The sequence below is a fragment of the Orycteropus afer genome, unplaced genomic scaffold (genome assembly GCF_000298275.1).
Source record: "Orycteropus afer afer isolate SDZICR_OR568_19922 unplaced genomic scaffold, OryAfe1.0 scaffold00034, whole genome shotgun sequence".
Lineage (NCBI taxonomy): Eukaryota > Metazoa > Chordata > Mammalia > Tubulidentata > Orycteropodidae > Orycteropus > Orycteropus afer.
In genome coordinates, this window is record NW_006921621.1 from 14,853,221 (window position 1) to 14,867,485 (window position 14,265).

The 14,265-nt window shown below is 38.2% G+C and overlaps 1 protein-coding gene across 1 annotated transcript in view; it reads right to left on the reverse strand.

Moving 5' to 3' along the window:
* Positions 1 to 14,265, reverse strand: part of POLH (DNA polymerase eta) — a 48,367-nt gene that overhangs the window by 31,894 nt on the left and 2,208 nt on the right. The window contains exon 3 of the mRNA XM_007936202.1: positions 8,025 to 8,242. Within this exon, the coding sequence (XP_007934393.1) occupies positions 8,025 to 8,242 (218 nt within the window). The remainder of the gene's footprint in view (positions 1 to 8,024; positions 8,243 to 14,265) is intronic.

A 14,265-nucleotide genomic window follows, 5' to 3' on the forward strand; every position in this document is an offset into this window, starting at 1 on the left:
TCGCTATTCACCAAAGTAGGAGGTAGAACAATGTTTTGTGTAGTATGTTATGCCAATTGAGCTTGATGTCCCCTGTGACTGTGGTCCTGAGCCCACAGGTTCAACTACTCAGTCCCTCTGGGTAGCTGGCTGTAACCAAGAAGTGACTACAACCTTGTCCCTTGTCAGCTTTACTATACACCTGGGAATTCAGATCATACAAATACACTTATAGGAGCATTGTCTGCCACCCCTAATAATAGAGTCTTTTGTACTTTTTTTTTTTTTACATACATTGTTAAAGTTTTATCTATTTACAATTTTAATGCTATTGTAATATTGCTTTTTTAATTTCAATTTTCCTCTTTTTCACTTTAGTATATAGAAAGAGTGATTCCTGCACATTGACCTTGTCCCCTGCAACCTTGCAAGACTCACTCTAATAAGCATTGGGGCTTTTTGTTGTTGTTGTATTTTGGAGGGTGGGGCAGGGATATGTTCCTTAGGATTTTCTACATACCTAGTCATGTCATCTGTATACCTGTTATATATCCTCTTCTGGACTGACTGTGCTGTCTTGTACCTCCAGCACGATACTGAATAGAAGTAGTGAGTGTATCCATGACTGTTCCCAGTCTTTAGGGTTAAACTGATAAACGTCTAGCTAGACTCCACAACTCCAGGAACCATAACTGCAAAAGACAAGTCACTGTACTGGTAACAGGTGTGCCCTCCTCTGTGCTACAAACTGATTAGTTCCTTCTAAGCTCCCTCTATTATTGGCCCAATCTATCTCCTTGCAGGGTAAGACTGAGGTCCCTGTTTCTTCCTGGCTGTCAGCTGAAGATGGCTCTTAGCCCCTAACCATGTGGCCCTCTCCTAACATAACAGCTAACTTCTTCAAAATCAGCATGGATTCTCCAACTCCCACAATTTTCTTTTGTCTGTTAATTTGTAATTCCATGCTCTGGTGGCATAGTGCCTAAGGCATTTGACTGCTAACCAGAAGGCTGGAGGTTCAAACCCACCAGCTACTTCTCAGAAGGAAGGTTGGGCAATCTACTTCCATAGTGATACCGCCTCAGAAACCCAAGGAGGGGTTGCTATGAGTCAGATCCAACTCGAAAGCAGTGTATAATGTGTAATATAAAAAATGTACCACCATATAACGGGAGCTCTGGTAGTATAGTGGCTAAGGCACTTGACTGCTAACCAGAAGGCAGGCGGTTCAAACCCACCAGCCACTCCTCGGAAGGAAGGTTGGGCAATCCTACTTCCGTAGTGATACTGCCTCGGAAACCCAAGGAGGGGTCGCTATGAGTCGGGGCCGACTCGACGGCAAACAACAACAACAACAACAACAACCATATAACTGTTTCACAATATATGCATTCAGAGGTCTCCTGTATGTTTGGAAAGAAATTAATTAAGAGCAAGCAAAGGGAGGAGAGAACAACTAGAAGTTCCTCAGCTAAAATAAACTAGTTACAAAAATGGCCCTGATGGGAAAGTCTTTACCCTGGAAATTTTTGAGTATTATTTTTAAGTACATCCTACTACTTAACCTTTCCACACATAACTTTTTCAAAACCAGAAAATATAAAGTTGCAAGTGCAGGATGGTTGAGCAGTATTGCTTAACCCTTAATCCATTAAGAGGCAGGATGGCAAAAATGAATGGAAACCTTAGCATCAAAACATCATAAATTAACTGGCTTTTTGTCTAGATTTGAAATGTGTCACAGTCATGAAAAATAACTTCTGGAAGGTTTTACCCACTTAGATCAGTTAAGAGTATCCATTTTTTTTGGTTGCACACATCATAAGATGACTCAGTAAAATGTTATGAAATACCATCATAAACCATTGACTAGACAATGCACCTTCTGAACACTATACATAAGATTATATCACTGTACTTGGGAGCTTTACATTTAAACTGGACACACTAAAGCAACAGATATATAGGACTCACAGAAACAGACTTTATAAACCTTGGCATTTTCTTTAAAAATGTACATAGTGAGAAGGATAAACATATAAGGAAGGAAAACATGTCCATTTGAGTTAACATATCACTAACAAGAAAGGTAGGTATCATTATCTTCAGGTGGAAATACAGAAGTTCTTCAACAATGCTTTGCAGCTTTAAGAAAACAATGTAATGTCTGAGAAGAGTTCTTAATCGGAGGTATGTGGGTTTCAAAGAGTTAGTAAATCTCCAGAAAACTGCAAGTAAAATTGTCTTATGTGTAGGTATGCATTTTTCTGCAGCAAGCAAGGGTCCACAGATTTCAAAAGACTGTCAAAAGAACATGTATTTTACAGGACCACTGATTTAAAGTATTATAAAACCAATTCAAAAACTTTTTTGTTAAACAGTTTTGGCACACAACAAGATGTGGTAAATAAAGTCAACACCAAAAGAAAACCTTCCTTATTGTGATAATAAAATTTCTGACTCTGGTCCCAGAATAACAAAGAAAATCTTGACATTCTCCATCCTCAAATGTTTATGTACTATAACCTTGCCTCTATTATCAGCAGCACATGTTTACTGTCCAAAGGATCTACAGCCTCCAGCTTAATAAATCCTGCTTCAAGATCAGAAGATAAAGTAATTCTTCAATGTTCCTTAATAACAAGCTTTCCCAGGCAGTTCTACTACTACTTTTAGCACAATGTATTAAAGGTTTATCATACAACTTTTCAACAGCAAAAGGAAACTTTCCATCTTATTTTAAAACATCAAGCACATGGAAATTCACCACTATAACTAGAAATAAGCTAAATGCATTGCAGTGAATTACTTAATATGGCCTTTTTAGCCATAGTATTTGTAATTCCCACCAAATGACTGGGTAAACAGAAGAAAGAAAAAAAAAAAAAAAAAAGCCTGCATCGATGACTGGGTAAATGTGACATGCAAATGTGAGACATCTGTGGGCCACCAAAGGGATTGGATAGCTGACTAATGAAGGAGCACGGCATCCTTGTAGGGGGGTGGAACCATGCAAATAAAGTGTATGGAACTCTAACAAGAGAATTGGTCAGTTTTGTTATCCTGCTAGACTTAAAATGATCCATCCTAGAGGCAGAAGGGGGGGACTTGACTGCCATCAGGAAGAGACAGGAGCAGAGCATGTCCTTAGAACCCAGGGTCCCTGCACTGGGAACATCCTAAGATCCAGGAGACAGAGTTGTAACACTAGAGATACAGTGAAAAGTTCCAGAGAAGCGACCACAGCAGAGGCAGCAGAACCAGGAGACCAGCAGGAAAGGGTATGGTGGGCTTCCTGGCCCATGGAGCGTGAAAGCTGAGTGCCTTTGGATCAAGGTTTACTGGTGGAGTGGAGTGCACCTGGGCACTTATTGGAAGAGCTAAAAGAGTTTTATAAACCTGGAGCAGGGCAGAGGCCAAAGGGCTATGGGGCTGAGGGCCAGAGAGAGACACACCTAGGCACTGCTGTGATTGTCCTGATCAAAAAACTGTATCCTGAGTCTTATCTGATCCTGATTTGTAATCTGTTACTTCCCTAATAAACCCCGTAATTGTATTGTCTGTAAGTGGCCTATGGTCAGTGCAACAAATTATAAGACCCAGTAGAGAGGTGGAGAGTGCTGTGGAAGGGATGGTTTGTGTCAGAATTTTTTTTTTTTTAAAAAGGTGGAGGATAGAGGCATGTCTGACCTCACCCTTGGGCTATTGATCTGGATTTTCCTCCCTCTTTGTGAAGTTAGAGGAGGTCAGATGCCTCCTCCACCCCATTTTTACTTAAATCTCTCTAGACTTTTTCTGGACAAATCTGCACTGATCCTGCAAATAATAACAGATTGTCTTATAGTTAGTTCCCCCTAAAAGTTTCCTGCTACAGATTTGTGTCCAGATACTTTTCTTTTGGTTAAAGTCCAACATTCAAAGTTGTCTACTGAAAGAGCTCTTCTGAATGGTACAAAATAATTGTTCTAAAAATAAGATACAAATAAAGGGGAAAACAGATACATTGTTTGGAATATAGCCTTTGACAAAAATACTAGAAAAAAGGAAAATATTTCTGTACCCTGTTGAAAAGCTTCTAGATGTAGAATTCTTTGCTCATATCCTACTTTCATAATATTCAACTTAAAGAAACAGAAGAGTCTATTTTTTTATGAACACTCTCTTACAGTGTCTAAAACTATCACAATCTAATAATATCACAAGAACAAATTTTTATTGCCCTAAACAGGAAAAGATCCATATTTTTGCCCATTCCAAAGAAAAGTGACCCAACAGAATGTGGAAATTATCAAACAACATCAGTAATATCACACGCCAAGTAAAATTTTGCTTAAGATAATTCAAAAACAATGGCAGCAGTACATCAACAGAGAACTGCCAGAAATTCAAGCCAGGTCCAAAAGAGGACATGGAATGAAGGTTATCATTGCTGATGCCAGATAATTCGTGGTTACAGGCATACCTCAGAGATATCATGGATTCAATTCCAAATTCTGTAATAAAGCAATTATTGCAATAAAGCAAGTCACATGAATTTTTTGGTTTCTCAGTGTATATAAAAGTTATGTTTACACTATACTGTGATCTATTAAGTGTACAATAGTATTATGAAACAGTTAGAAACATTGTGAAAATTACCAGAATGTGACAGAAAGACATGAAGTGAACACAGGCTGTTGGAAAAATGGCGCCGACATACTTGCTCAAAGAAGGGTTGCCATAAAGCTTCAATTTGTAAGAAATGCATTATCTTTACAAAGTGCAGTAAAGCTAAGCACAATAAAACAAGACGTTCTTGTACCAGAGGGATGTTTATCTTTGTTTTAATGACTATACAAAGGCATTTGTGTGGATCATAATAAATTACAGATAACACTGTGAAGGAATTACAGAACACTTATTTCCACTCATGAAGAGCCTGTACACAACCCAGAGGCAGTCATTTGAACAGAACAAGGGAATATTGCATGGTTTAAAAATCAGGAAAGTGTACATCAAGGTTGTACCTTTTCACCATACTTATTCAATCTGTAGGTTGAGCAGATAACCCAAGAAACTGGGCTATTTGAAGAACATGCATCAGGATTGGAGAAAGACTTATTCACAACCTACAATAAAGCAGATGACACAACTACGCTTGCTGAAAGTGAAGAGGCCTTGAAATGTACTGATAAAGAGAAAAGATTAGAGCCTTCAGTACGGATTACATCTCAACATAAAGAAAACAAAAATCCTTACAACTAGTCCAATAAGCAACAACATGATAAACAGAGAAAAAAATACTGAAGTTGTCAAGGATTTCATTTTACTTGGATCCACAGTCAATGCCCATGGAAGTAAGTAGCAGTCAAGAAATCAAATGACATACTGCATTGGGCGAAACTGCTGCAAAAGACCTCTTTGAAGTGTTAAAGAGTAAAGATGTCACTTTGAAGACTAAAGTACCTAACCCAAGCCATGGTATTTTCAATAGCCTCATATGCATTGAGTGCTGGACAATGAATAATGAAGACTGCAGAAGAATTTATGCATTTGAATTACGGTGCTGATGATTATCAAATATACCATCGATTACGAGAAGAATGAAAAAAACCTATCTTGGAAGAAAAACAGCCAGAATACTCCTTAGAAGTGAGGATGGCAAAACATCAGTTATGTACATTGAACATGTTTTTAGGAGGACTGAAGAAGACATCATGTTTGGTAGATAGCAAAAAGAAGATCCTCCACAAGATGGACTGTGACAGTAGCTGCAAAAATGGGCTTAAACATGGCAACGACTATGAGTATGGCACAGAACTGGGTAGTGTTTTGTTCTTTAGGTACACAAAGATTTCTTAAACAGGACATAAAAAGTATTATTTATGAAGGAAAAAAAAAAAGATTGTATTTAACCAAATAGAGCCTTTGTTCATCGTAAGCCACCATTAAGAGTACAAAAAAGCAAGTCATAGACCAGGAGAAGATATCTGAATATATGTATATGATAAAGGATTTATATCCAGAATTTATAAGTAAACCCTATAGATCAATAGAGTCAAGACAATCCAACAAAAAAAATATGAGCAAAATATTTAAACAGGTACCTCAGGAAAGAAGATATCTAAATGATCAATAAACTTATAAAATGATCAATTTTCTTAACATCCCTAGGGGAAGGCTTTGTGTATCCACTCTGGGGACAGCCCTTAGCGATTATGTGGTGTATAGCTTCCTCTACTTTTGCACTACCTTGATCTGCTTTATCATGTCTCAAAAGATTGACTTAAAACACACTCAATACCAACATTACCTTATAACATATGTTCAAAGAAAACACATTTCCAAATGGGATTATAACCACAGGCATAGGGGTTAGGATTTACAACATACATTTTGGAGACATAATTCAATCTACAATAGAAGCCTTGCAAATCAACAGGAAAAAACAAAACAAAACAAAATGGTGGGTAATCCAACTCAGTAATCAGAGAAATGTAAATTAAAACAAAATACTACTTGACAGCCGTTTAAGAATTAGATAATACCAAGTGTTAGTGAGGATATAAACAGGAGCTCTTATGCACAGCCATTCTTGTAGTATACATATATAATCTATGACCCAGGAGTCCCATTCTTGAGAACATTGCCCAGAGAAACCCTAGTAAAGGTTCAAAAAATGACCAGTGAAGACATTCATTACACAAACAGTAGGGAGTTAGAATCAATCAATGATTTCATCACTAACAAAATAATCTGTAGACATGGTGGATCCATATCATGCAGTATTATGCTATAGTTGCTGTCAAGTCAGTTCTGACTCATGGGAACCCCATGTGTGTCAGAGTAGAACTTTGTTCCATAGGGTTTTCAATGGATATAATCTTAAGAGCTCTGGTAGCATAGTGCCTAAGGCATTTGACTGCTAATCAGAATGCTGGTGGTTCAAACTCAATAGCCACTCCTCGGAAGGAAGACTGGGCAATCTACTTCTGTAGAGACTGCCTCGACTGGGCAATCTAATTCCACAGAGATACTGCCTCAGAAACCCAAGGAAGGGTTGCTATGGGTCAGGACCAACTTGACGGCAGTGAGTTTGTTTGTTTGTTTGTTTGTTTTTTTTTGGTTAATCTTACAGAGGGAGCTCTGGTGGCATAGTGCTTAAGGTATCTGACTGCTAACTAGAAGGCTGGCAGTTCAAACCCACCAGCCACTCCTCAGAAGGAAGGTTGGGCAATGTACTTCTGTAGTGATACTGCCTCGGGAACCCAAGGAGGGGTGGCTATGAGTCGGATCCAACTTGATGGCAGTGAGTAATCTTAGAGATGTACATCATCAGCCCGTTTTTCTCCTGGGGCTATATGGTGGCTATGAACCACCAAGCTTTTGGTTAGTAAAAGCAGTCACTCATAAATACAGCCACATGGATAGATGTCTAAAATCACCACTGAAAGAAAAATGAATTCTATATAGTTCAGTACCATCATGTAAATTAAAAAACACATATACAAAGCAGCATTGCAAAATGTGTAATACACACTTAAAGAGATATATCAAATATAGCAGTGGGGGACAGAGTTTAGGTGGGATGGGGAGGGAGTGGAGGAGTCACTATGAAGAGTAAGAAGTCAAATAAGTAAACTAAAAAGAGAGGGGCCTTGCACAGCCCATTGGTAATAATGTGCTAGGAAATGATAGAAATTTTGAGCAACTTTACTCCCTGTTGCTCAGGTTCCCCTCAAAATTCTCACTTTTCTTACAAATTAAGAAAGCTACATTTATGTAAATTAATCTACAAGTGACAGAAGTGCTCATTTAGCCTTTTATCAATAATACTAACCTGTCCTAGTTATAGCTAAGAAACTTGCTTTCATGCATTTCACAGCTTCTCAGTATCCATATTCTTGGAAAGAGAAGAGAATTTGTGCATCCTTCCTTCTGAGTCTTTGTATTCATTCAGCCTGGAGTTTAAATTTCCTTTCAGTCAATCCAAGAAGGATTAGCATGACCAAGCAAAGCAGGGTCCAAAGGCAGGAAGCAGAAGCAATATGATGCTATGGAAGTACCTTTCTGAACAGTCCCTTCTGCTGTTGCAGGGCCTTGGGGCAACCCTTCAATGTAGGTGGTTGGCAACAAGTCTGCTGAGATAGGCTGACCTTGTAGCTTTTGTAGTCTCTCTTGTACAGCACTTGTCAGATCTATATAAGCCTCATCGATGCTGGCACGTTCAATCACAGCAAAACGAGACATGACCTTCATCACTTCAACACTGGCTTCCCGGTACCTAAGGAGTATATGGATCATACATGTAGGCAATAAGTGTGATTGTTGGCCTTTTTCTCTCTCTCCCATAATGGAATGGTAAAATAATATACAAAGTAAGTGCAAAGTCTCTTTAAAGAGATGCATAGCTTGACAGAGACCAGATAATAACCCAACTGAAGGAGTGAGTAGGCCAATAACAGAAGCAAAGAAACAAAGAACCATGGAGGCAAACTATCACTTAGAAAGCATCCAGACCATGAACATGTCTGGCAAGGATCTCTCTAAAGAAAAAAGAAATCTCTCAGCACCAGTTTAACTAGGAAACATTTTACTCTGATCACTTAGTTCCTTTTGCTATTTTCATACATCCACCAGGCAGTCTTCTGCTTTTATTTCTGTCTTCAAACAAGAGGTAACTTACAAGGAAGACAGCACTGATCAATGGACTCAAGTATCTGGCCTTCCTCAGAATGTTGCTCATTATAAATTAATAAATGACATTATGGATTTTATACTTCAGTCATTGGTGAGTTTGGTTAACATAGAAGCTTGTCCTCACTTCCCCCTTTTCCTTCTCACCCCCCATCAAAGTTTGATCACTTCTGCATATACTAACATTCAAATGATCAAGCTGAAGTATCTACAATGTGGTGATCCATCTGGGTAGGCAGATAGCCTTTCCCAGAGGATACCAACCTAATGATATACCTTCTATCCAAAGCATAAAACCACAATAAGCAGGTCCTATATAACTAGTATTCAATGGCAATATGTGGATATTTTCTTTGCTCTGCTTTGGACTTGCTATGGAATTTAAATTAAGTTCTTTGTGTTCAGTCTAGTCCATTTACCATAGAAATGGAAATATTTATACCTTTTTCACTAAGATGCCTGTGAAAATTAGTGTGAAATATTATTCTAAAACGTTTTCACATGTGAAAAATCACAGAAAGACTTTGGCTTTTTTTCTTTTAATCATTATTTGGGCTAGCTGGAGGATTTGGGGGCAGTGGGGTATGGAATATACCCATACATAAAGAGACAGAAAAAAATACTCAATTACAGAATTAGGATTCCTTCACAGCCTCCTGAAGCAAATTACTAAGATATTATTTAAAACAGATAATCAACTTTATACAAAGTATTTAGTATATATAAGTTTCTACAAATAATATATTTATAATCTTACCTCTCAATTATGAAAATAAGTTTTTTTTTTAATTTTTTTAATTGTGATTTGGGTAAAAATTTACAAATTAGACATTTTCTATACAGCAGTTTGTACACAATTTGTCTCATGACATTGACTGCAATTCCCCACAAAGGAACAGCTCTCTTCCCACTTCCTCCCTGTAGCTACCTATTCCCTGTGTGCTTCCCTTCCATGCATTCCTGCCCCCTGAGCTGTCTCCCTATGCAAACACTGCCCTTCTATTCTCCCATGATTGATCACTCCAAGGAGTGTATCTATCTGATGTAAATATGCCTGTCTACTGCTTGGCTGGAAACCACAGGAGTGAGTTCAATTCCAGACCTGAAGGGTAGCTAGAAGCCATAGTCTCAGGGGTCTCACCAGGCTCTGTCAGACTAGCAAACCTGGTCTTTTTTTTTTTTTAAATAATTTTGAGTTTTGTTGCACATTGCTCCCCCACTCTATCCAGGATCTCCTGCACCAGTACCCCTTCGAGTGGCTGACAGTGGTAGCAGGGCACCATCTAGTTCTTCTGGTTTCATGGTCATATAGAATAAGGATCACATGGTCTACCAGTCCCTTGGACTAATTGCTTCTATGCATCTTTGGTTTTCTTCATTCTTCTTTGCTCTGGATGAGGTGAGACCCATCGTTGCATCTAGATGGCCACTTGCAAGCTTTTAAGATCCCAGTTGCTACTCATCAAAGTAGGATGTAGAACCATGTTTTTATATAATATATTATGCCAATTGAGCTTGATGTCCCCTGCGACCATGATCCCGAGTCCAAAGATCCAACTGCTTGCTCCCTCCAGGTAGCTGCCTGTGGCCAAGAAGCCACCACAACCTTGTCAGCTCTACAATACATCTGGACATTCTTACAGCACATGCAAATACACATGTAGAAACATTATCTGCTAACCCTGTACATGGTCATGGGTGCGCTACCCCCCTGCCTAGATATACCTGATCATTCAGCCTGTCCATCCATCTATCCACCTGTATATCAGTGGTTGCCTTTACTGACAATACAGTACTGTACATGCAAAAGGGTTTGTTTCTGAACCTCCCTTGTACCTCTCTCTGTCTTCTTCTTCTTCTTCAATGCCACCATGTTGATCACTCACATTTGGTACATTGCCCTTTCCTTTACCCAAATCAATACTTGTCCCTATGTATCTAGCAGTGTTTGCTCTCCTCTCCTCCCACGCCTGGTAACCAACAAAGAAACTTTCCTTCCATATATAAATCTTTCCTTGACTTTTTACAATAATGTAAGAATGGACTATTTATTTCCATAGAGATACCACCTTAGAAACCCAAGGAGGGGTCTGTATGAGTCAGACTGAACTCAACAGTAGTGAGTTGGTTTTTTTTTTAGAGACTTCTAATACAATGTTGAATAGGAGTGATGATAGAGGGCATCCTTGTCTGGTTCCTGTTCACAAGGGTAACAGTTTCAGTTTCTCTCCATTTAGAATAATGTTGGCTGTTGGTTTTGCATATAAGCCCTTTATTATGTTGAGGATTTTCCCTCCTATTCCTATTTTGCTGAGAGTTTTTTTTTTTTTTTTTTTAATCAGGAATGTGTGTTGGATTGTATCAAATGCCTTTTCTGCATCGATTAATATGATCACGTGGTACATTTATTTATGTGATGGATGATGCTGATTGTTTTTCTAATGTTGAACATCTTGCATACCTAAGTATGAACCCCACTTGGTCATAATGTATTATTTTTTTGATATGTTGTTGGAGTCTATTGGCTAGGATTTTGTTGAAGACTTCTGTGTCTATATTCATGAGAGATATTGGTCTGTAGTTTTCCTTTTTAGTGATGTCTTTGCCTTGTTTTGGTATCAAGGTTATGCTTGCTTCATAAAATCAATTTGGGAGGATTCCATCCTTTTCTATGTTCTGGAATAGTTTGAGTAGTATTGGTGTCAGTTCTTCTCTAAACATTCGGTAGAATTCTCCAGTGAAACCATCTGGGCCAGGGTTTTTTTTTTTTTGTTGGTAATTTTTTTTATGATCTGTTTAATTTCTTCTTTTGCTATGGATCTGTTCAAATTTTCCACCTCAGTCAGTGTTAATTTAGGTAAGTTGTATGTTTCTAGATATCTGTCCATTTCTTCTAGATTTTCAAGTTCTTCATAGTACCTGATATTATCCTCCTTATTTCAATTGGTTCTGTTGTGATGTTACCTAATTCATTTGTTATTCATGTTGTTTTCTCTCCCTCTTTACCTTTGTTAAATTTTCTAGTGGTTTGTCAATTTTATTAATTTCAAATAGTCAAGTATTCTTGATTTTTTTCTATTGTCTATTTTCTGTTTCATTTATTTCTGCTCTATTTTTTTTTTTTTATTGTGATTTGGATGAAAGTTTACAGAGCAAATTTACTTTCCATATAGCAGTTCACACACACATTGTCTCATGACATTGACTATAATTTACCACAACAGAACATCTCCCCTCTCACATCCTCCACATAGTTACCTCTTCCCTGTGTTCATCCCTCCATGCAGTCCTGCCCCCTGGAACTATCTCCCTGTGCATAAACAGCCCTTCTTTATCCCATGATTTTTCTCTCCAAAAAGTGCATCTACCTCAGGTAAATGTTCAACTCATATGCCTGTCTTTTGTTTGGCTGGAAAACACAGGTGTGGGTTCAATTCCAGATCTGAAGGGCAGCTAGGGGCCATAGTCTCAGTGGTTCCACCAGGCTCTATCAGACCAGCACGTGGTCCCTCCACCCTTTTTTTTTTTCCAAATGATTTTGAGTTTGTTCCACATTGTTCTCCCTCTCTATCCAGGATCTCCTACATAGATCTCCCTCAGAGTGGTTGACAGTGGTAGCCAAGCACCATCTAGTTCTTCGGGTCTCATAGTTGTATAGGATGATGATTTCATGGTGTACCAGTCACTAGGACCAATTGTTTCCATGAATCTTTGGTTTTCTTCATTCTTCTTTGCTCCAGACAAGGAGAGACCCATCGTTGCATCTAGATGGCTGCTTGCAAGCTTTTAAGATCCCAGTTGCTACTCACCAAAGTAGGAGGTAGAACAATATTTTGTGTAGTATGTTATGCCAAGGGAGCTTGATGGCCCCTGTAACTACACTAATTTTCCCCTCTTTTAGGTTTGTGATTGTCTTCATTTGCCAATTGATGTCTCTGGTTCCGTTTACAGTCTTCTAAGTTTATCTTATTTTGGGTACTTCCATAACTGGGTTGGTTTCTGGGTTATGTCATCATGTGTGTTAATGGTTGGCTGTTGTTTGGTATTGTTGGTTCTCTGTCCAAAGGACTTCCTTTAGCATCTCTCATAAGGTTGGTCTGGTTTTAACAAATCCCCTTAATTTCTGCTTATCTGGAAATGTCCTAATTTCACCATCATATTTGAGGGACAATTTTTCTGGGTATATAATTCTTGGTTGGAAATTTTTTTTTTCTTTCAAGATTTTATATATACCATCCCACTGCTTTCTTGCCTATATGGTTTCTGCCAAGAAATCAGACCTTAATCTTACCGGTTGCCTTTTGTAGGTGACTTTTTGTTTTTCCTGTACTGCTTTCTGGATTGGTGTTGGCAAATTGGATGATATGTCTTGGTGATTTTCTTTCGAGGTCTATCCTGTTTGGGGTTCGCTGGACTTCCTGAATAGATATATTCTAATTTTTCATCTTATCAGGGAAATTCTCTTCTAATAGATCTTTGGCAATTTCTCTGTGGTTTTATTTGTCTCTTCCTGTTCCAGAATTCTGATTTCACATAGATTATTCCTCTTGATGGTATCCCACATGAATCTTAGGCTTTCTTCATTTTCTTTTTATCTTTTTTCTGGCTGATTCCTTTCCAAAGAAGTATTGAGGTATCTGTCTTCAATCTCACTAATTCTGTCTTCCATTGATTCCATTCTACTCCTTTGTGTGTTCAATGTGTTATCTATTTCTGAAAATTTAGTATTAATCGTCTGGGTTTCTATCTGTAAATTTTGTATCATTTCTAATTTTTCATATATTTTGTCATTTTGTTCTTGTATTGTCTTCCAAAACTATTCCAGGGTTTTGTCTGTGTTTTCCATAATTTTGTCAGTGTTGTCCTAATAATTTTAAATTGCCAGGTCTTATTGACTCTCTGGACTGTAAGCTGTGTTAGTGCTGTTAGTTGCCATCAAGCCTAAATTTTCCAAAACTGCCTTTGTTCACTGCTTGACGATTTTAAGAGGAAAGCAAGTGATTCATTTTTAAACTGGTATGGCTTTTCAGTATCACATTCCAAAGCCAACAATATATATTTCAGGAAAATTACACTGTCTACACCAGCACAAAATTCTATCCAATGCAATGTACCATATGTCCACTAACTGAATTAAGCTTCAGGGCTTATGTAATTAATCTGCAATCAAATTCATCTTCTTTTCTGGCAATAACTCCAGTGTTGAGTTGGCTATACCACTCTACCTTTAGACTTCTAATTCATAGGTGAATTTAGGAATATTTCAAGTCCTTAGTCAAAAAAGTATGATCCCTACATCATGCCACACAATATAGTGTACTATGAATATGTGGATATTGGAGTCTAAAAGAATAGGCTTAAATCCTCAATTTATTACATCCTACCTGTATGAACTTAAATTAGTTAATCTCTCTAAACTTGTTTCCTCATCAATAAAGGAATAATGCTGCTGTTATGTCCCATCGAGTCGGACCCAACTCACAGCGACCCCTCCTTAGGTTTCCGAGGCAGTATACTATGGAAGTAGATTGCCCCATCTTCCTTCCGAGGAGTGGCTGGTGGATTTGAACTGCCAGCCTTCTGGTTAGCAGTCAAGTGCCTTAGGCACTA